The sequence below is a fragment of the Tachypleus tridentatus genome, chromosome 7 (genome assembly GCF_004210375.1).
Source record: "Tachypleus tridentatus isolate NWPU-2018 chromosome 7, ASM421037v1, whole genome shotgun sequence".
Classification (NCBI taxonomy): domain Eukaryota; kingdom Metazoa; phylum Arthropoda; class Merostomata; order Xiphosura; family Limulidae; genus Tachypleus; species Tachypleus tridentatus.
Window position 1 is genome coordinate 59,457,443 of NC_134831.1, and position 21,164 is coordinate 59,478,606.

The 21,164-nt window shown below is 33.3% G+C and overlaps 1 protein-coding gene across 2 annotated transcripts in view; it reads left to right on the plus strand.

The window, feature by feature from the left end:
- l(2)34Fd (nucleolar protein 10 lethal (2) 34Fd) overlaps positions 1–21,164 on the plus strand; it is a 61,199-nt gene that overhangs the window by 26,406 nt on the left and 13,629 nt on the right. For both annotated transcript variants that reach the window (XM_076511934.1, XM_076511935.1), the window contains exons 8-15: positions 4,311–4,396; positions 5,678–5,756; positions 7,996–8,145; positions 9,477–9,543; positions 15,189–15,241; positions 16,877–16,955; positions 17,615–17,742; positions 18,569–18,667. In XM_076511934.1, the coding sequence (XP_076368049.1) occupies positions 4,311–4,396; positions 5,678–5,756; positions 7,996–8,145; positions 9,477–9,543; positions 15,189–15,241; positions 16,877–16,955; positions 17,615–17,742; positions 18,569–18,667 (741 nt within the window). The remainder of the gene's footprint in view (positions 1–4,310; positions 4,397–5,677; positions 5,757–7,995; positions 8,146–9,476; positions 9,544–15,188; positions 15,242–16,876; positions 16,956–17,614; positions 17,743–18,568; positions 18,668–21,164) is intronic.

The following is a 21,164-nucleotide window of genomic DNA, read 5'->3' on the forward strand; positions in this document are numbered from 1 at the left end:
TTGTGCTTCTGAAGTTCTTTTCCCACCTTTTTTGTCATCTTAAAGGAGATGGTGGATTAGCATTCTGTGATTGATCTCTTCTGTCTGAATTGCTTCATCAACATGCCTTGGGTCACCATGGAATTCTAACTGCTTCTCAGATGAGCCTTTCTTCCAGGACTTTTTTGACAGGTTTAAATGTGTGTGATGCTTTTCTTCATATCCTATTGCTCAAGCTTCATATCATTTTCTGTCTTTTGTCCACGAGGAAAATCTTGATCAATTTTATGGTTGACTAGCTCTTTATGGCTCCATCCTCTGTAGAGTCTTCCTCAATGATGAGAAGTTTGTCATCCACCCCTCTCACTGTCATGTTCAGCTGGGGTTGTTTTTCAACTTGCATCTCAGTGAAGCCTAGTCTCCTTCTCTTCACCTGTGAGACATTGAGTTTTTAGTTAAAAGGGCACTATCAGCACCTTCTCTCCCTGTGCAAGAGGCTCTGTATCTTTTAGGAACTTGGGTATCACTGGAGGCACTTAACCTGCTGAACCATTTCACATGTGTTTCTTGAAGTGGGTACTGATTTCTGATGAAGTCCCTAGATTTATAGATATCCCTTCCTGATTTTCTTCAGTCTGGCTTCCTTTAGTGGTTAAACAGGGACTACATGACAGTAGGAGTGTCTATTCCTTCAACACATGTGAATAGTCATTTCTTCATAGATACCTTGTTGTCAGGATGGGATGTGTGCTGCATTATATAGGAGGTCTCAGGCCATTGGTTTTAGGAGGAGTTAGGTCTTCACATCAAACTTTTTGTACTCCTTGCTATTCTTTGGTTTATTTTTTGTCAACTCTGTGAGGCAAGACAGTTATGAATCATTCCATCAACTAGGTGGTTATCTCTGCATATGGGCTTAAAGCCATCAATTTTTTTGTTGGATTGTCACATGATCCTGGTCCTTAAGTTCCTGCACTCTAGATTTCTACTTCTAGGCTCACAGCCATCAAATTCATTTGCTACCTTGTCACATACCTAATGTCCACATTCTTTTTGTGGAATGTCAGTTCCATCCTGATAAGATTCTTCCTGTGGAATGATGTCTCGACCCCAGCTATTCTGATGGCTATTTTTCAGTTGTATACTCCCTAACTAGCTTCATTTCTTTTGGTCTCCACTTCCACATCTTTTGGCTTTGGCCATGGATACCATCAACCAGGACTGGAAGGACCTTTCCTTCATGCATACCCGAGCCTCAGTTTTTTATTTTAAGTAATTTCTCTCATCCAATCCACTATGTGTTGGGTCTTTCTTATGGCTCCTTTCTGGCTGGCCTAACCTTGGTTTTTGTCCCTTCTCCAGAAACAGCCTCTATTGTCTCTCTCCCCTAATCCCTTCTATTGCAACTTCACTCAGTGGTACTTTGTCCTTCTGTTCCCTCATTCTGGCTTCATGCATAGTGTGTGTCCTATCCTTTGCAAAGGGTTTGGGACTATCCCCATATGTAACATTCCTGTTGTCTTATGCTGTCTTTTTATCATTTATGTCTGTGTAACAATGTAAGTGAGAATATTGCATTGTTAGTTTATTTGGCATGGATTCAGCCCATCTTCAGATATGTTTTTACATGATTGTTTAACAGGGGTCTGTCCTATTTTAACCTTTGCCAGCTGTAGGGTGGCTCTGTCATCTTCCTTTAATTTTTTTTCCTTTTTACTGTGTGTTTTCCTCTCCTTTTATTTCCTTTCCTTCCATATTTACTCATGTTATGATTCATATTGTTTCTTGTATTCAGTTCATGCTTCAAGGTGCTATGTGTTGTACGTGGCACCCTTCCATAGCTCTTGCTCCCATTTGTTTATCCATTGAAATCTATCCACATCTGATTAAATTCTTCTGTTACCCTGACCAGTTTGGTTCATGTGATTATCTGTATTGTATATTCCTCCCTTTTTACTGTTTATCATCACATCTGAACCATTACCTCTCAATGTCCTTGACTTGTGGAGATTATTCAGACTGGCATGTAGAATTACTCCCATGATTTGGTGTCATGCTGCTTGCCCGATCTGATGGTTTGACAGTTTCCTTATCTTTAGCCATTTTCCATATGTTTGTACAACTCTGGATGGGTAATCTCCTCTGTTTTTTTAGCAGTTTTCTTTAGTATTTATGGATTTTGCTCTGTTGTGAGTGGTGTCTGTGTAGGTTTACTGGTATTCAAAGCCTTGCACACTCACTATTGTGATGGTGTGTTCCACAAGACCATTTGCAAGTGACTGGTATGCTTACACTGGACTGTACACTCATGGACTAACAGAAAGAGGTTGCTGCTTGTCTCTAATGTTTCTTAGACTGCTGTAACTTGGAATGGTCAAAATACAGTTTCATGATCACCCAGTGCACTTTCTCTGCAAATGAGTTCCTCCAGAATTTCCAATGCATTTCTTCCCCTTTCTTCTAGTGAGTAAAAAAGTCCTTACCACTTCCCAGCTCCTAGCCACTGGAGTGGTGGGTTATGGAGGAATTCTCCTGAGTGTACATTTCCACTCAGTCAAAAGTAGGGTAGTGGAACTCTCACTTTATAAGCAAGACTATCCTACTGTTGTAGCTCTGATGTTTAATTCCAGATATTACTGTTCTAGACTGGATTTTTCTGTCTATTTTGAAATTCTTCTTAACAGCTGGGAACCTTTCACCCTACCACTACTTGGATGTCTGTTCTTGGGTGACTGGATTTGGTTGGAGCTAGACCAGCCAACATAAATTGTCATATTTTGGTGGGCTGAGAACTTTCTGCTATCAAGGACTGGATATTACATTTCAATTGCTAGTTGGTTTTGGACTGGATTTGACTCTCTGCATTACATTTCCACCTTACTAATGTTTTTTCAGATGTACATTCCAGGGGTTTATTGTTCCAGATTTTGTTAGATTTCTGCAGATGTTGGTTGGAAAGGAGACTCTACTTCACTTTTGGTTTCTGCATTTGAGGTGAATGGTTGAGGATCCTCCTTTTGCTATTGGTCTGTACTGTAACTGACCTCCTTATTATGGTTAAACATACCTTATTGACTGTGAAACATATTCCCATTCAGTTTTGGTTTAGGATGGATCATTTGTTCTGTCCTTTGATTGCAAAACAACACCAGTTGGCTCCACTTGGATAAAAAGTAAGCCTGGCTCAGATATGGTGCTGTTCCCGTGAATGTATTTATTCTATGTAAAGGTGGCACACTCCATAAATACTCTTCAGATGATTTTGCAATATGTTCATCTTGGTAATTTTACACCAGTGTATAATTATCTTTGTAATTGAGAGTAGTGGTAAGCAATCATTTCAGAAGTTAATATTTTCTTATACAAAAAATATATTTCCATTACATATATATCCCCTCACATATCCCACCTGTTCTCTCCACTTCTAGTGGTGTTTTTTTATGTCTAATTGAGAAGTGATAATTAGACAGAGGAAGTTAGCTGCAATAGAAGGATGTGTTGCACCCCTACTGATGAAGAGTTGTTGCATGTTTAAATGCAGCTGAACCACATAGAATTAGATAGAAGTTGAAGGTTAGTGGCAAGCAAAATTTGCACACTAGAGAGCAGTCAAATTGAGAATAGCTGTAATTGTGAGAAGTGTTTGTCAAAGTTTATTTTCAATGTAGAAAAATATTAACTTTGCTTGAGTGATGACAAAATTTTAATGAATACTTTTAATTACATTTCATATATATTGGAGGGGTTAAAAATAAATTAGAGAGGATACTCAGAATGCATATATCACAATTCCCATATTTGGATTTTTTAAATATTGCCTTACAAAGTTAGTTAGTATTTATCCAGGTGTCTTATTTTTATGGATTGCTTGTACTAGCATTAGAAAGAAGTTAACATTTAGGGTAAAGATTTTCATCCACATTTATTAACCTATAATTAGTGTTTCAAGATTTCTTTATTAGATTGATGTTCATAGCTGTATTATGCAGTTCCTTTTGTAATGAAAATAAATATTTTCATAGCTGAAGCATGAAAAGCTACAACTCAAATATTTAAAATTTTATTTAACAGCAAGACATTATACGTGATTTTTTTATCTATGTTTATGTAGACTATTAGTAAATATGTAAAGATTGTAACAAAATAAAAAACTAAAACTAACTTTGAAAGGAAAGCAACCTGATAGTTGCCTGCTTTTCTCAACATTTAAAGATTCAAACATACATTAAGAATTAGTTTTAAAGAGATTTTATTAAAATAGATTTGATAAAAATTATTTGAACTGAAATTAAATTAAAACATTTAAAGACTTGTTATCTGAATTTACTCAGGGTAGAGTAGAAGCATGGGATCCACGTTCACGACATCGTGTTGGAATTTTAGATTGTGCACTCAGTAGTGTAACTGGGGAAACAGAGTAAGTAATTATTGAAAAATATTTAAGTACAGCATCAAGAGTGATTGCAAGAGATGTCTGTTAGGACTAAATTTGTTGCAGATTTTAGTCTTTCAAGTGTTTTACATTTAATTTTGAAGTTTTGGTTTTATATAACTGATTCTCTTATTTTGCTAGATGAAACATTTTAAGTTAAAGTTTAAAAATAAAGAGAAAGAAACTATTATTCAAGATTTATCTACTCTGTTGGATATTAAAATTTTATTTGGGAGTTCATATATAATATAAATTCTGTTTGGCATGATGCATGTATTGCACAATAAATTGTCTCTATGTGAAAAATGCCACACCTTGTGTACCATATGTGTTTCTTTTATATTTTTTTGACATCCATGCCTTGGCTTGGCATAATGGCTGGAATTCTTGCACATCACATGATATAATTAATTTTGGTTGAAATTTTTTGCTTTCCTTGATGGGTTTTCTTTCTTGTGTACCCAACAATTAGAAGGTAATGATCCAGAACAGAGTTCTGCATATTAAAGATTCAGGCAATTAGTGTTTCTAGTCTTGTGATTGGAATGCTAAACTGGATCTCAAAAGGGAGTTCAACTCTTTCAAAATTTCAGTTTAACCACTGTTGACAATATTATATCTATACAGTCAGCTGATTAATGAAGAAATCAGCTATAGGCTAGTTAAAATGTGATTAAGTCTCTTGAATTAGCAGCCTGTGGACACGATTTTTGACTTGTCATTGTGTGAATTTCTTTTTAAACCTTAAGGTGATCTTTATTCAAAATTGATGAATATAATATGTTAAATAAGGTAACTAGTTAATAAACTATATATATGTTTGTTTAACAATTGGTAGTGCTAAAATCTGTTTCTTTAGATATTTTTGTAAATTGTAGATTAAAATTTGGATGGAAGTTGTAATAGTAACTATATTTCAAATGTTTTGGTCTTAAATTTGTTTTATGAATTTGCTTAATCATATTGTTATATAATGTTTGTATGTTCAGTGTTAAATGTAGCATTGCTTGAGAGAAGTAATGTTTATCTCAGTTTGTTTATTGTAACTGATTATTTAGTAAAAAAAAAGATATGCGTATTTTAAATTACCATATTTTTGTTTTTAAACATTCTTTGTTATTTTTGTAATAGTCAAAGAATGTTTTTGAGACAATAAATAGTTGTTTAAAAAGACGAGTAATTGATAGTTTTAATTTTAAATTATAGTGAAAATTTGCTTTCATAATATCTTAAACTCATCAATGTGTCTGAACTTTTGTGTTACAGAGTAAATGGGATACCATCTGTGACTGCCTTGTCTTTTAAAGATGGTCTGCAAATGGCAGTTGGTACAGCTACAGGACAGGTATATGTTTCATTTTTAAATGTTACTAAAGTATTCAAACAGATGGGAAAAATATTTTAGGTAAAGTTGTTACATAAATTGTTTCCTAGTTAATGAATTGACATTTGTAATATTTTCTCTTGTGCAAATAATTTATAAATATTCCTAAATATTTTCTCTCTCTGTTTTGACATGTTTAGTATCTTTAAGATAAGTACTAAAATTTGCCAAGAGACATCTGTTTTCTCAAGGAGAATTGTTTTGTAATTTTTTCTTCTGTTTGCTGTTTTGACTAACAGTGTCAGAAATTTAATACATTGGTACAAAGGTTTCAAATGTTGTGTTCTGAATAGAGGTGGACAATTAGTAGAATTCAATAATGAATTTATAATTAGGCTCATTAACTGATTATATTCAACTAATAAATCATTCTCTCATGAGAACTATGTATGTTTGTTTGTAGCTTAAAACAATTATTTTTTTCATTCAGCATAATCTGAAAATTTACAGTTTCTTGAATTGCTAATGTTAAGATGACTCTAAAGTCAGTTTGTGTACATTTGACATGTACATTTGTTTGATTTACACAGATCAATGGAGGATTACTGCACATTTGAAAAAAAAACACAAAGTAAATTTATAATTTATTTAACACTAAAGAATACAGTTACATGAATTAGAAACATAATGCAATATTTAAAAAAACAAGTAAACCTGCACTTTATTTATCACCTTGAAAGTAGTACAAAAGCTGGCAGTAAACGTTACCAAAACTCGTGACAGCCTTGGTAGTTTTGCTACAACTAAAAAGCAAAGAAAATAATGTGTAACACCCCATTACCATATAGTTGGAATAATTGCAAATAGTAATAATCAGAAACACAATTATTTTTTATCACGTGAATTATTTTAATTTTAATGAATCATTTATTTAACACAATTGTTATCAATGTAATTCATACTCATAGGTAATAAATTATATTGATTAATCTAGCTCACTGCCCAGCTCTAATTTTTAAATTTTCAAATGGAGCAACAAAACAGATTTACTGTCTCACAAATAATATAAAATCAGTTCTTGCTCTAGTTAGGGGAATTAGAAAATAAAGTATTTGAACAAGTCTTGTAAACCACTTATTTCAGTAAGAACAAACCATAATTACATCCTGTCAAGTGGTATTTCTTTACAAGTATAATGGTGGAAAAAAAATCAACAAATAAAAACTATGAAGGTCAAGCTATTGAACTTGAAAAGAAGACAGGGTTAGAAGTGGACATATCACTTTATTGACTAATAGCTGACTAAGCTGTCTTAACTTTACACAGAGAGTAAAAGCTCTAAATTACTGTTTCCCCCACTTTATCTATCAAAAGGTTGGTGTTTAAATAGAATCTTAGCTTTCATCATTATACCTTTCTGTAGTTAACTTTAGAATACTACTTTTATGACTATTTTACAATAAAGTAATATTTCACAGTTGCAAATTATTGTTTTATTTGTTTTGCTAGTGAGGAAGCCAATAATATAGGGATTTTATTCTCCATAGACAGGTGAGATTGCTTAGTGTGCTATATGATCATTAGTCAGGTCAAGCGATATGCCCACTCCTGACCCTGTCATTTTTGGTTCATTTTTTTTTTCTTTTCAATAGCTAGCCCAACATTTTTTTATTTAGTGATTTTTTTTTCATTTCTTAATACTAGTTTGTGTACTTCTTTTTATAAGATGGCATATGTGTATTTACTGGGTTACAAAGTATATTCTACTCTAAAGTTTTATAAATATAGTATAAAATAATAATAAGATAGATTGTCAAAAGTTTTGATCTACCAAATGATGTAAAACTGAAGTTAGTACTATAACTGTGTAGATGTTAGTCCTGTTGAAGAAAGATAATGAACAAAAATGATAAATTTTGGTTTTTGGCTATTTGTTAGTTTTGACTTTCAGATGCTATGGATAAATTAAATGTGACCCACTCACTAGAAATGAATGGATTATGAAAGGCAGCTCTTTGTTTCTAGCTTCTGTTGACCTGTGGGCAAAAAAAATCCATGTGTTTTGTACTGGTTTAATACAAGTCTGTTCTATCCTTTCATAAAAAGTGCTAGAGTACTTTCCACTTAGAGAAAACTTTGTTGTTTTAAGCAGTATCAGATATTGTGCTAAGATTTTTATATGCGTATAAAAAACAAGTTGTTCATTTGCTATTTAACAATTTTTGTTCTGTAATACTTTGGTTTTTAACTATTTATACAGATATTATTGTATGATATCAGAGCATCTTCACCTCTGCTGGTTAAGGACCATATGTATGGACTTCCAATTAAAGATATTGAATTTTACCCTAGTATGGACCTTGTGGTGTCTATTGATAGAAAGATTGTTAAATTGTGGGATAGAACAACAGTAAGTTAGTCGCTATTAAACAAGTATTGTCTAATCTTAATGATTTACATAATTATAACCAAGATACTGTAAACTTGTGCTATTTTGATTCTATTTTTGCTGAAACACTGAAATAAAGGTTTAGAAAAGTAAAATAAGATATCAGATATTCTGATGTACAAGTTTGTTTATGGTTAATATTTGCATTTTGTATGATTAATATATGTGATATGCATGTTTTTTTAAAGAAATATTAAGAAGTTTGAAATGTTAGTAATGCTTTTAAAAATGACATTTTTATCAAAGAATTGTTTAATTTCTTAGGACATAATTTTTCACTCTCAACTCTGTCTTTAAAGTTTTTGGACATTCATTCTTTTATCTATTTTTCTGAAAGATGGTGTTTATTTCATTGTGTTGCTTTAAAAGATTTGGATTGTTTTATTAATATAAATAGCTCAAGAAATTTCAGGTAGAAATGAAAACATATTGTTTGAGAAGTTCTGTCCTTGTCATAATTATGAATATTTATTGAAAAATAGTTGAATTAATTTGTGCTGTTAATTTGCAGTGTAATATATATGTTGTGTGTTAAAGATAAATACCATGTTTCTTTTAGGATGTGTACTTTTCATATTTATAATATCTTGATTATCACTGCTACAAAATATTCATTTGCATGTATACTAGTTCATGAAAAAAAATATTGAAATATGCATTTTTATTTTTCATGTGTGCCCACCATTTGAAATGTATAATGAATTACCTTATAAAGATAGATCGTGATTGTAATTGGAAATTTTCCAATTAGTAATTAACTGATTTGGTATACAGAGGAATGTGACTGCCTGCATTGGATTATAATCTGAAGAATGATTGAAAAGTTTCAAGATATTTATTTTGTAAACCACTATGTACATGCACATTTTACCATACTTTCAGTATGTACACAAATGAATCAAATTGTAATGGTTCAATTTACTGTTTCTTCAAATAAAAATTACTTTGTGTGCTTTTGTGACTTGTGAAGTTGGTACCTACTTCATTTCATGGTTGGCCCACTTTCTGGAACTCAGTGAGGGATTTGGCCCACTTGAGAAAAATCCTAATAAAATTATGCAACACTAATATATATATTGTGTGTGTGTGTGTGTGTGTGCAACAACAATGTGTGGGGGGCACAAATAGTTATATTTCGTTTTTGGAGAAGAAATATATTAGAAGAAAAAACTGGATATAACCTAAATGTTTGAGAAATGCTACTTTATAGTACCTGTTTAATATGGCAAAAAGTACATTGAAATGTTCACAGGAATTAGCAACACTTATGATGTATTGTTTTTCTTTTTCAGGGAAAACCTTTTACGTCTATTCAGCCACAGACAGACCTGAATGACCTATGTTTGTATCCTAACTCAGGTATAACAGTATAGTATGTTTGTAATTATCTTACATAATCTTCAGAGATGGGTTGCATTTAAGTACAAACAAGTCTATAACCTGAGTCTTAAATGTCTGAAACAATAGCCTGTAATTTGGATTTGTTTGTCTGAGCTCAGATATATTGTTGTGGCTTGTAGCTCTTTACCATAAAGATTTTGCAATATTTGATGTTCTTGTCATGTCAAGGTTTGATGTATAAAAGTTGTTTTTAATGTGTAATACTGATTTACTGAATGCTCCCCTAAATGGTAAGTCTGAGGGCTTATAAGTGCTAAAAATCAGACTTTAATACTTTTCTTGGGGTTACAACAGAATTTGGTGCCATTTACCACTGCTAAAGCATTTAGGTTATTGAGTTTCTTTTCATGTGCTCACTTTTTTTTCTATTCATTATGCTTTGGAATATCATGAAGCTGAAAGGTAGGTATCCTTTCAGCCATATTAATATATATTTTCATATTTTATACTTTAATATAACATTAATATTTGTTATTCAAGATTCAAATTAGTGATGCACTTAACTTTATTTGGCAGTCTACTAAAAATATTTGCAGTAGTTAGTGGTTTTTGTGCAAATATATATTGCATTAGAAGTAAAGCCAAAGATGTTGTTTGAGAAATCATAACTTCATCTTACACTATATAGTTAAAAAGAAGGGCTTATGATAAAGTGTGAAATATGGTAAAAAAGAATCTGATCCCTAAGTATTACTCCTCAAGGTGAATTTCTGAATGTGGTGAGGGGACCTCTCAGAGAAGGTTCTGTACTTTCAGTTTACGTCCTATGGTATCTAAACATCCACTTGTGTTTCTTGTATGTGGTGACCCATGTAGGGGAGGAGAAGTTCTTGGTAATGAGGAATTGAACTCTGACACACAACTGTAGGCAAGCAACCTTGGGTTGGGCCCTCCCCAGGGTCAATTGACCAGTCTACCTAGGCTAGGGTCAACTGAGTACCAGTGTTGGATGTTCTTAACAGGCATTGCAAACATTGTGTCTGATGCTGTTCAGAAATAGTGCTTACAAAACCCTGGCACTGCTGAAATGTCCTTATTTGGCATTGTAATGCATCCCCTCATAGGAATTCATGGTGGTGAGTGAGGTCAGTGAGAACTAAAATGTATTGCCTTTTATTATGGATATCCCAATTCAAGAAAAAGTAAATAAGTGAGCAAATTGAAATAAAAACATTATGGGAAAATGACCATGCATGGATGATTCTGTTGTTCAGTCACCATCACAATTAGATTCTGTATCTCTATTTTTAATTATGCATTCCTTATTTGAGAAATCCTAAGGGCAGATGTCCCTGTTTTATTCAAAATGGATTAGAGGGACTTGCTGGCTCTCTCTAGTCAGTAAGGAAGTTATGCTTTAGAGAAATTTTTGTGGAAACATCTTCACCACAAAATACCAAACTCCTCTTGAAATTGAAGACCATTGGGGATATACCCATCGAGGTTACTCTCTATGCAACTTTGAATTCTTCAAGAGGAGTTATAGTTGAGAGAGATTTAAAGAACATTCCCAAGTCGGAGATTCTCACTGGTTTGTCCAAAATCTCTTTTTGCAAAGATGGAATTATGGTGCCTACTAATGTTCTGATATTGATGTTTACATTATTACATACTCCTGCCATAGTCAAAGCAGGTTATCTGAACTATAAAGTATGGCCATACACTCCCAATCCCCTTATATGTTTCTGGTGTTAGTGGCTTGCCACTTGAAGACATCATATCGTGTTCTTTAACATGTGTTTATTGTGGTGGCAAATATTATGATATCTATGAGTGCATATTGGAATCACACTGTGTAAACTGTAGGGGTTTACACCTCTATTACTCTATTTCTTTTTTAAGTGGATGGAGGAAAAAGAGATGCAATGATTGAAGACTATAAATAATATTTCCTAACCAGAGTCTTGGAAGTTATTGTCCCCTCACTCCATCTCAGACATATGCTGCTGCACTCTGTTCCTCTACCACAGTCGGAGTACAGACAGATCTCTCAGTGCCTCCAGCAAAGTCATTTTCAAAACATCTGAAGAGTCTTTTGCCCTCTAATGTTACAGAAGTTGACAAATCTACATCAACTTCCATCTATATCCCTGCCAGTCCTATCAACGACTGCCCAGGTCCACTTCCTTTAGCTTTAGATTCAGGAGTTTCCTTGGGTCAATTCTCTTCTGCAACCTGAGATGCAAAACAATCATTAACTCACATCCTCAGTTTCTGGAATCTTTGTTCACAGAAAAAGACCTTCCTACTTGATCCAGGACAAAATTCATGGAGATTGATAGACCTCTGTCCAGTAAAGAGAAAATTGTGGCCAAAAACAGAAGTGCTCCCTGCCCCATTCTCCTTTACATAAATAAAAATGGCTTCTTTGATACAATGAAACTGTCAGGGTTTTTGATTGAATACAGATGACATTAAGGATTTGATTGATTCTTACCATCCTGTTTGTTTCTACTTGCAGGAAATGTTTCTGAAACCTGCTTCAGCAGTTTTCTTTGTACAGAAATGACAGGTTGTGTGATGGATGAGTGTACCCATCCTGTCTTTGCCACTTGATACATCCTTGGAAGCTGTAGCCATCTATGTTTCCTTGGGTTGTGCCATTACAATTTGTTCTCTCTACCTGGTCCCTGAAGTTGGGCCCTGATGCCTTCACTGAGCAGTTACCATCTCTCTTTTTAATCCTGGGGGGGTTTAATGGGCATAATCCTCTCTGGGGTGGTGCAGATATTGGTGGAAGGGGTCATCCCATAGAGCATATTCTCTTGGATCACAGCCTTTCTCTCTTCAATACTGGTTCTTACACTTATTTTCATGTTCCCAGTCAATCTTTTACTGCTATTGATCTCTTTATCTGCTCCCCTTCATTTCTCTCTTACTTTTCTTAGAGGGTTGACAGTAGCTCAATGAGCATTAATCATTCTCCTGTCATTTTATGAGAGACTGGCCATTGTCAATGCCACCCAACCTGTAAGTCTTGGTGGAAGTTGGACCAGGTGAACTGGCCCTCTTACACTGCTCTCTTGAGTCTTGATCCTGCCATTGTCTATAACCTATTGATATATGATTGTGTGGCAGCAGTGACTTACTATATTGTCTAGGCAGCTGCTTAGTGTATTTCTAAAACCTCGACACGTTTTACACAGTATCCTCATTTGTGGTGGAATCCTGCCTGCCACATGGCACAGAAAGCTCAAATATTTTTCATAGATATCCAATGCTTTTTAACTCGCAATGCTTTTCCAGAAGAAATCTTGGATTAAATAAACATCTAGCATCCCTTCCACCACCAGTTCAAAGGTCATATGGGACAAGATTTGAAAGGTCAGTCAAGAGTAAGTATACTTCTGCCTCCCTTTCGATCTTGCTCTCTAATGGCCATGGAGTTGCTGATACTCTCAGCGAAAGCTTTTCTCGTGCAACTAGCACTTCTGTTGCATCCCCCACCTTAGTTATCAAGACACAGGCAAATCTGTCACCTCTTTTCCTTCAGACTGATCATCTCTATGACTCCAATTGTCTTTTTATGCTGGTGGAACTCAGACTTGCTCTTCATCGATCTGACAGTACATCTGTCAGACCTGATGATATTCATATTCACTATGATATGCTGCATCATTTCTCTTCTACCTCTCTTGCTATTTTTCTGGTTGTTTTTAACCAGATCTGGATGGAGAATGTTTTTCCTGATGCTTGGCGTTATGCTACTTTCCTCCTTTTTTCTAAGCCTGGGAAGGATACTAAGATTTCTTCAAACTACCATCCAATTGCTTTAACGAACTGTCTCTAAGATTTTAGAGATGATCGTCTTCTTTGGTTCCTCAACACAAATGACCTCCTCTCACCTACCCAGTGTGGGTTTCAATGACAGTGCTCTACTGTAGACCACCTGAGAAGCCTTTCTTAGGCTACATCTTGTTTCTATATTTTTTTTACCTTGAGAATGCTTATGATACTACGTGGAGGTAGGGCATCCTGTGAGACCTCCACTCATATGGGTTGTGTGATCATATGCCTATTTCTATTAAACATTTTTTAATGGACTGGTGATTCAAAGTTTGTGTGGGCTCAACACTTTTTTGTTCTTTCCCACAGGAACGTGGAGTTCCTTATGGCTGTGTCTTGAGTATCACACTTTTCATTATAAAGATTAGTGCCATGAGTGGACATCTCTCTTTCTACAGTTGCAAATGGTCCCTCTATTGACGATTTCTACATTTTGTATCAATAGTCGTGCATGAGGTTGATTGAACAGCAGCTGCTAACTGCCTTCTGTCATTTACTGAAGTGAACCTCAGCAGATGGTTTTACTTTTTCTCACTTTAAAACTGTTTGCATGCACTTTTGCTGCCAAGAGGATATTCACCCTGATTCCAAGCTCTATCTTGGAATAGTTGCATTTCCCTTGGTCCCTGAGGCAAAGTTTTTGGGGCTTATCTTTGACTGTAAGCTGACCTTTATGCCACACATCAAGTAGCTGTGTGTCAAGTGTCCAAGGGCACTGAACATCCTCTGGATCCTCTCTTCTACCTCTTGGGGAGTGGATCAGTGTTCTGTGCTAAAAATCTATTGTGCCCTCATTCAATCGAAACTGAACTATGATCTCTGATCTATGGCTCTGCCTAGACCTCAGCCTTGAAGATGTTGGACCCTATTCACCATTGGGGGCTTCAGCTCTGCACAGGAGTATTCCGCACCTCTCCAGTTCAGAGTTTGTACACTGAGTCTCATGAACCTCCTCTACACCTCTGCCATATGCAGCTGTGTTTGCTGTATGCTTCAAAACTTCTATCCTTACCACAGCATCCCACCTGGTGTTGTGTTTTCCTTTCTTAGTGGGCCATGCTTTTTCAGAATAGATGGTCTGCCATTGTTCCTTTTGTCCTTTTTATCCAGGCACATACATGGACTACAACCCTGTATTCAAGGCTTGGTGCCACGCCAGTTGGCAGTTGACTTGGAGTGAGCAATGTGATAACAAGCTGTTCCAGATCATGCCTTCTATTGCTTTTGGCAATCTTGCTTCCATAAGAAGTGGAAGGAGGAAGTTGTCCTGGCTAGGTCATCATTGGTCACAGTTTTTTAACTCATTGTTTCCTTTTATCTGGGACTGAGCTCCAATGTATGATCTATGTGATGCTCAAGTCACAATAGCTCACATTTTATTATCATTCTGTCACTCATGGTCATAACTATGGCACCATTTTTGACATATTTTTACCATGGGCTCACCCTTGACATTATACAGTGCCATTGCTGATGGTGACACTATCCACCTTATATGTGTTTTTAAATTTTTAAGAGCCATTGGCCTTTTAACTCTTAAGTTTTTAATTAGAAAATTTCACTTTTTCATATTAACATGATTCTTTTTTATGTATTTTGATAATTTTACTTTTACTTTTTTACTGGTTGTTTGATACAGTTAGCCTAGTAACTTTGCACCAATAAATGTCAACCAACTAACCCTCAGCATAAAGTATCTGCTATCACTTAAAAAACATAAATGTGTTTTTTGAAGGTTGTGTAGAATGAGAATTTTTGATATTTTGAATAAAAATGTTGAGCACTTGTTTAACATATTTGGTAAATATTTGTTACAGGAATGATGTTCTTAACAAATGAAGACAGAAAGATTTTAACGTATTACATTCCTGTAAGTATTCCATTTGGTATCTCACACATTCTGCTTGTCAACCTAATAGATATGTAACACGTGTAGCTTGTATAAATGAAGCTATGCCAAGAACTTTACCTGGCTTATGTGTATGTTTATGTAGCATATTTAAAGTAGAAATCTGTTAAAATTAAGTATTTTGATTATAAAAAATTTGAATGTCGCAGAATATTACTTTGTTAAAATTATGTTTTTTCTTACTACACGTTTATCAAGCATAGTGACTATTATATATACACAGTTTATGGCCCTTTTTATTTGTGAGTGTTTAATATACAAATACACAAACATATATTTGAAATCATGTATAACATTTAACAAGACTACATGAGTTTTGAAGGTTTATTTCATTTTATTTTTTTCCCACACATCACATTGACAGTCTGGCCAAAAAAAGTTGTAAAAGTTTTATCATTTAGTATCTGCTGATATGGGCAACGCCAGATAGATGAAAATTCTGGTTACAAAAGTGTTTTGCGTACATTGCAGGAAAAATTTTGTTCCAAGATACAATACTTGTGCATCATCTGTTACAACAATTTTAAACAATAATAAAAAGTATATGAAAACATAAGTACAGTGTTTTAAATGTGAATCACATTGAAGGTGATTGATAACTGAAGCTTGTTGTTTGCAAAGAAGTTGAACAAGGTCATAACACAGTGCCACTAAGCTACATTGAGCATTTGCATTTGGAAGTATTGAAATTTCTGGTTACAATAGCTTTTTGGATACAAAGATACAGGACAATAAACCTTGTACACAGCTTATTTAGTTTTGAAACATTATATGTTGATATTACTGGAATAAATTATATGACAAGCAGTACTAAATTAATGGAGTAGGCCCATGTGACTTCCTTTGGTCTAATTCGTTTTTACTTTTGAGTATTAATTTGATACTCATTTTTAATACTTTAAGTTCCTTTCAAAGTGTTCTGGAGAAATATTCTCAACATAAATTTTGTAACTTTTCTGGTTGTCACTATTGCATGTTAGTTATTTCGGAAGACAGCATTGAGGAAAAACATCAGGAACACTTACATTGTAAACAAGTTTACAGTTTAGTTAAAAAAATGATGTTAATATGGTATTTTGACATGTATGTAAGTCCTGATATGTTTGTCTTTTATCTGGTTACAGTAATAAGATCAGAAAAGTGAAATTAGTTTGTGTTTTAAATGCAAAACAATAGTAAATAAAATATTTACTTTTGAATAACTTCTAAATCACAAGAGTTCAGCATAATTGAAAACAAATTAATTAAGATATGTAGAGAAAAGGTTTTAATATATAAATGTATTAAATTCATTTTCTTCACTATGATTGATTTTTTTTCTTTACTGACTTTTCAGCACGAGTTGAAGAATCAGTTGCTGCTTGGAAGATTTAGATATATTATTTTGCATCTTGTAATTTTTTTTCAGTGTAATATTGTATTTTGTCAGTGGTGTTGAATGAACATGGGGCTTGAGTCAGATCGCTACAACTTTTTGTATTATTTTTAGTATAAAACTTTGTTTTATCCTTTCATATTTTAAAATCAAAAGTTTTTATTGACATGATTCTTCTGTGTTTGTGCATCTATCTAAATGCAAATTATTTTACTTCTAAGAGTTTAGGACCTGCACCAAGATGGTGCTCATTTTTAGACAGTTTGACAGAAGAATTGGAAGAGTCAAGCCATAACACAGGTTTTTTTTTTTTGTATTTATTTATTTATTTTAATATTTATGATTTCTGGTAGATTGAAATAACATAATTATATAAATTAGTTGATAGCTTGCAAAAGTTGTAATGACATCCTTGCCATTTAACAGTAACTTCTAAGTTTCTATAAAGTATGTTTCTGTTTTTCTGCAAGGCTTCGCATGACCAGGTGGGTTAAAGCGTTCGACTCATAATCCGAGGGTTGCGGGTTCCAATCCCCATCTCACTAAACATGCTCGCTCTTCCAGCCATGTGGGCATTATAACATGATGGTCAGTCCCACTATTCGTTGGTAAAAGAGTAGCCCAAGAGTTGGCAGTGGGTGGCGATGACTAGCTGCTTTCCCTCTAGTTTTACACTGCTAAATTATGGACGGCTAGTGCAGATAGCCCTCGAGTTGCTTTGTGAGAAATTCAAAAAACATTAAAACATTGTTACTTTGCAGGTGTTTTTTTTTCTTAGAAACCATTATAATATGTCAAAATGGTATTCTTACAATTAATAAATTTTATTGTTATTTGAGGTTTTTCAAGTTTAGATATCTGTTGAAATATATTGTTAAATTAAAGTTATACTCGTAGTAAATGCAAAAATCACAATTTAAGATGAAAAATATGGTTATATACTTTTATTCACTTTCTAGTGTATGATGACTACAAGTTTGTTACAAGGAGAGAACTAGAAGATCTGGGACTATTGCATCTTATTGGTTCCAATCTCTTGAGGGCATACATGCATGGTTTTTTCATGGATATAAGACTTTATCACATGGTAAAATCTTTGTCTGTATAGTATGCTTTTTTTTCTTCTTTTTAACTTTTTCACAAACAGTGCAGTTGATTAATAAGTAGAGATTATAAGAAGAGCACACAGACATGAAATTAGTTTCTATGTCACTTACCATATGGTACACTGTAATGCTAAATATGAGAAATGCTTTAGTGTAAAGAATCACTGTCAAATATTCTTTACCTATTCAATAAGCATTTCAAATCCATTATGATTTCTTGAGTGGAAGTAGGCTGTAGTCTGGTATGTTAATCTCAATTAATTTATCAGTAATTTTCTAATTTGAAACAGTATCAGTGAACCAGTGTAGCAATTAAGGCTGTGAAGATGATGAATTTTGAACACCATCTATTTGTGTGTTATGGATAATAATGGTTGTTAGTAAATTTCTTAGGTGTTTTGTTGCCTTGTTTTAAATTTAAGATTTTTATTAACATCAAATAAAGAAGTTTAAACTTCCAACTATTATTGAACAAGCTAATATTATGCAATATTTCTTGTCTAGAGAAAGCACCAATTTTAATTTATAGATTATTTCAGAACAGAAATAACATATAAAAATCTATGTATTAAAAGTTAATTTTTTGTTTCTGTGAGAAAATTGATGCAAAAAGATTTGTTGTCTTAACACATCTTACGAACTTTGTTTTATATTTTTAGTCTTCAATCACAGTAATTTAATTCAAGAGTTATGGTCTTTGTCTTGATTTTTTAAATATTACTTCAAGAAAACTCATATTTGTTGTCTGTTTAAAAATGGTGATACTTTTGTGATTGTTGCAAAATAAGGATATTTCTTTTTCTCTAGGCAAAGGCTATAGCTAATCCATTTGCCTATGAAGAGTACAGACGAAAGAAAATTAGAGAAAAGATTGAAGCAGAAAGAGCAAATAGGGTGAAAGTTAAAGTACGTATTGAAATATCATAATATTTTGACTTGCTCTGTCTCGTACATAAGTTACGTATGTCCTTTTACTGATTATATTACACATATTCCAAAAAGACACTTTGTTATGCTTGTTACATTTTTCAATGGAAATCACACGAAGTAACGAATCTGTTGTCTCTCATACTGTAATAGCTGGAGTTCTTGTGGTTTGACTGTAAAAGAAATTACTTCAATAAAATAAATAAACACAGAAGAAAAATTCATAAAGTTAATTTATTGCCTTTGTATGGCATTTAAATGATAGAAAAACATAAGTAACTTACAAAACAGAAGTCTGGTGGGGCATTGAGGCACCTTGAAGAATGGGAAGATATTTTGCAACTTTGCAATTTATTGTATCTACAAAGGAGTTGGAGTATATACTACAACAAACACCTTGTGGTAAAGAAGAAATTCAAGGCTCCAAACAATATATTTACAATTTTATTGGTTATTGAACTTGAAAACTTTAAAAAGCAAAGTGCATAAAGTTGGATTTTGATATCAGTAGCTTAAGAAATTCACAGTTGTCAAACTAGTTGAGTAAACAATAAGCAACAGTTTTGTGCATTACAAATTTCTTGCTGTGTTTTTTAAACAGGTGATGAGTTTAAGGATTTCCACCATTTCAACAATAATTACAACATGAGTCAAAAATTTAAAATTGTGCCAAAGAATTTTGACTTGTTTTAAATTACTTTGCCTTAAACAAATATCTTTGTGAACCACAATAGTGGTTCATAATAAGAGTTGTCCATAAATGTTATTTCAGTACTTTTCATAAGCTAAAGAACCATCATAATATTAGTGTTAAACAATGTTATCATCATCCTTTGAAATTAGTTTTCTTACAAATATTTAGTGTTCCTTTAAGAATCTTAAGTATAGAGTAAGATAAGAATTACTAGATGGTAATAGATGAACATTAGGTAACATTAACATGTAGATACTCAATGATTTGGACACTGTACAATCAGTGTCTTTAGGGAACCAACCACTATATTATGTATGAAGTGCAGGATTAAAAACACAATGTTAAATTTATTACACTCAAAGAATAATTTCTTTAAAGGTCATGAAGATTTATATGACGTGATGTTTTAGATATATAAAAACCAAAGAAACCAGGTTGGAAAAAAATTAAACAATATTTTGACACTAGACAATACCTTTAAAGAATGGTGTTGAGGTTGTAATTTTGAAGACATGCTGTAAATAACCAGAAAAGTATCTCAGTGTGCATGAATACATACCAGTGACTGTGGTTATTGCTTTTTATCTTGGCTGTTTATTGTGTGTGTGTGTAAATCAGTGAAGGTGGTCCTTATTTTGTCATAATTTTTCAACCTCTGAATATAAACTATTATATGAGAGCATTCTAAATGAACTTGAATATTCGTTACTAAATTTAATTTGTTTTTCAATTAACCAGCATGATATAAGAAGATAATGAATTGTATTTTGCTATTAGAGCCCCAATTTAATAGGAAGTGAGTTCACCTATGGCATTAATCACAACCTCAACTTTGTCACTTACACTTATCACCATCAGCCATCAGTGTACATGTCTAATGGAATAAACTGCCACTTCTCTTGCAGAGTAGGTCTAAGTATAAAAGGATTTCTTAAACTTTCCAGAGGGATTCCATTGAAATGAATCAGGAAACTCAGTATTTACTTCAAACTGCTTTATATGGGATGCAGTTTAATCTACTGCATTATTATGGTAAATGATTGTCTTTCCCCATAAAGTTCTATCATTGCAGAAGGTGTTGTCATTTAAAATGTTAGTGTACGGTGATGTATCTATTATTTCTTTAGACATTATTAGTGGATCAAAGTCATTCTGTCTTAAATAGACTGAAATTACCATACCACTTTGTTATTCCTTATGGTTAGGGTCATCCATATCTAAAGTATTCTTCACATGTTCACGACACCTAGACCTATTCAACCGAAGCAACAATGAGCAGTAGAATTCACATCTGCATATTAGGTTTTTTCCAGTGCTCTTTACTCTCATTTCAATGGTTTGGGCACCATGAGGTTTATTAATTGTATTTGGGTTTTGATGAATGATTTATGGATTTGCAGCCTGTCTGTGAAATCCAAGGACATTAAGTTCTTGTTAGTTAATGTAGTAATATACAGTTTTTATTTTAAAACATGTTTCAAAGTTAACATGCATTAAATATATCAATGTGGGTTCAGTCAGTTTGACCAACCACAATACCTCTTTGTACTTGTTTAAAGTCTTGATAGATTTAATACTTCTAAATTTCAATATAATAGGTATGTCTTCAAAAAATTTGGCAGCCTTTCAGTTAATGTAATAATTGTTCACATACAAAAGATCATATTTTTTAGTGAAGTATTTGTAAATAAACTAAAATAAATGTATATATTGAGTGTTTGTTTTGAATAGTCTGTGTGCAAATTAATTTTCATGTTGAGGTTAAAATTACTTTTATCATGT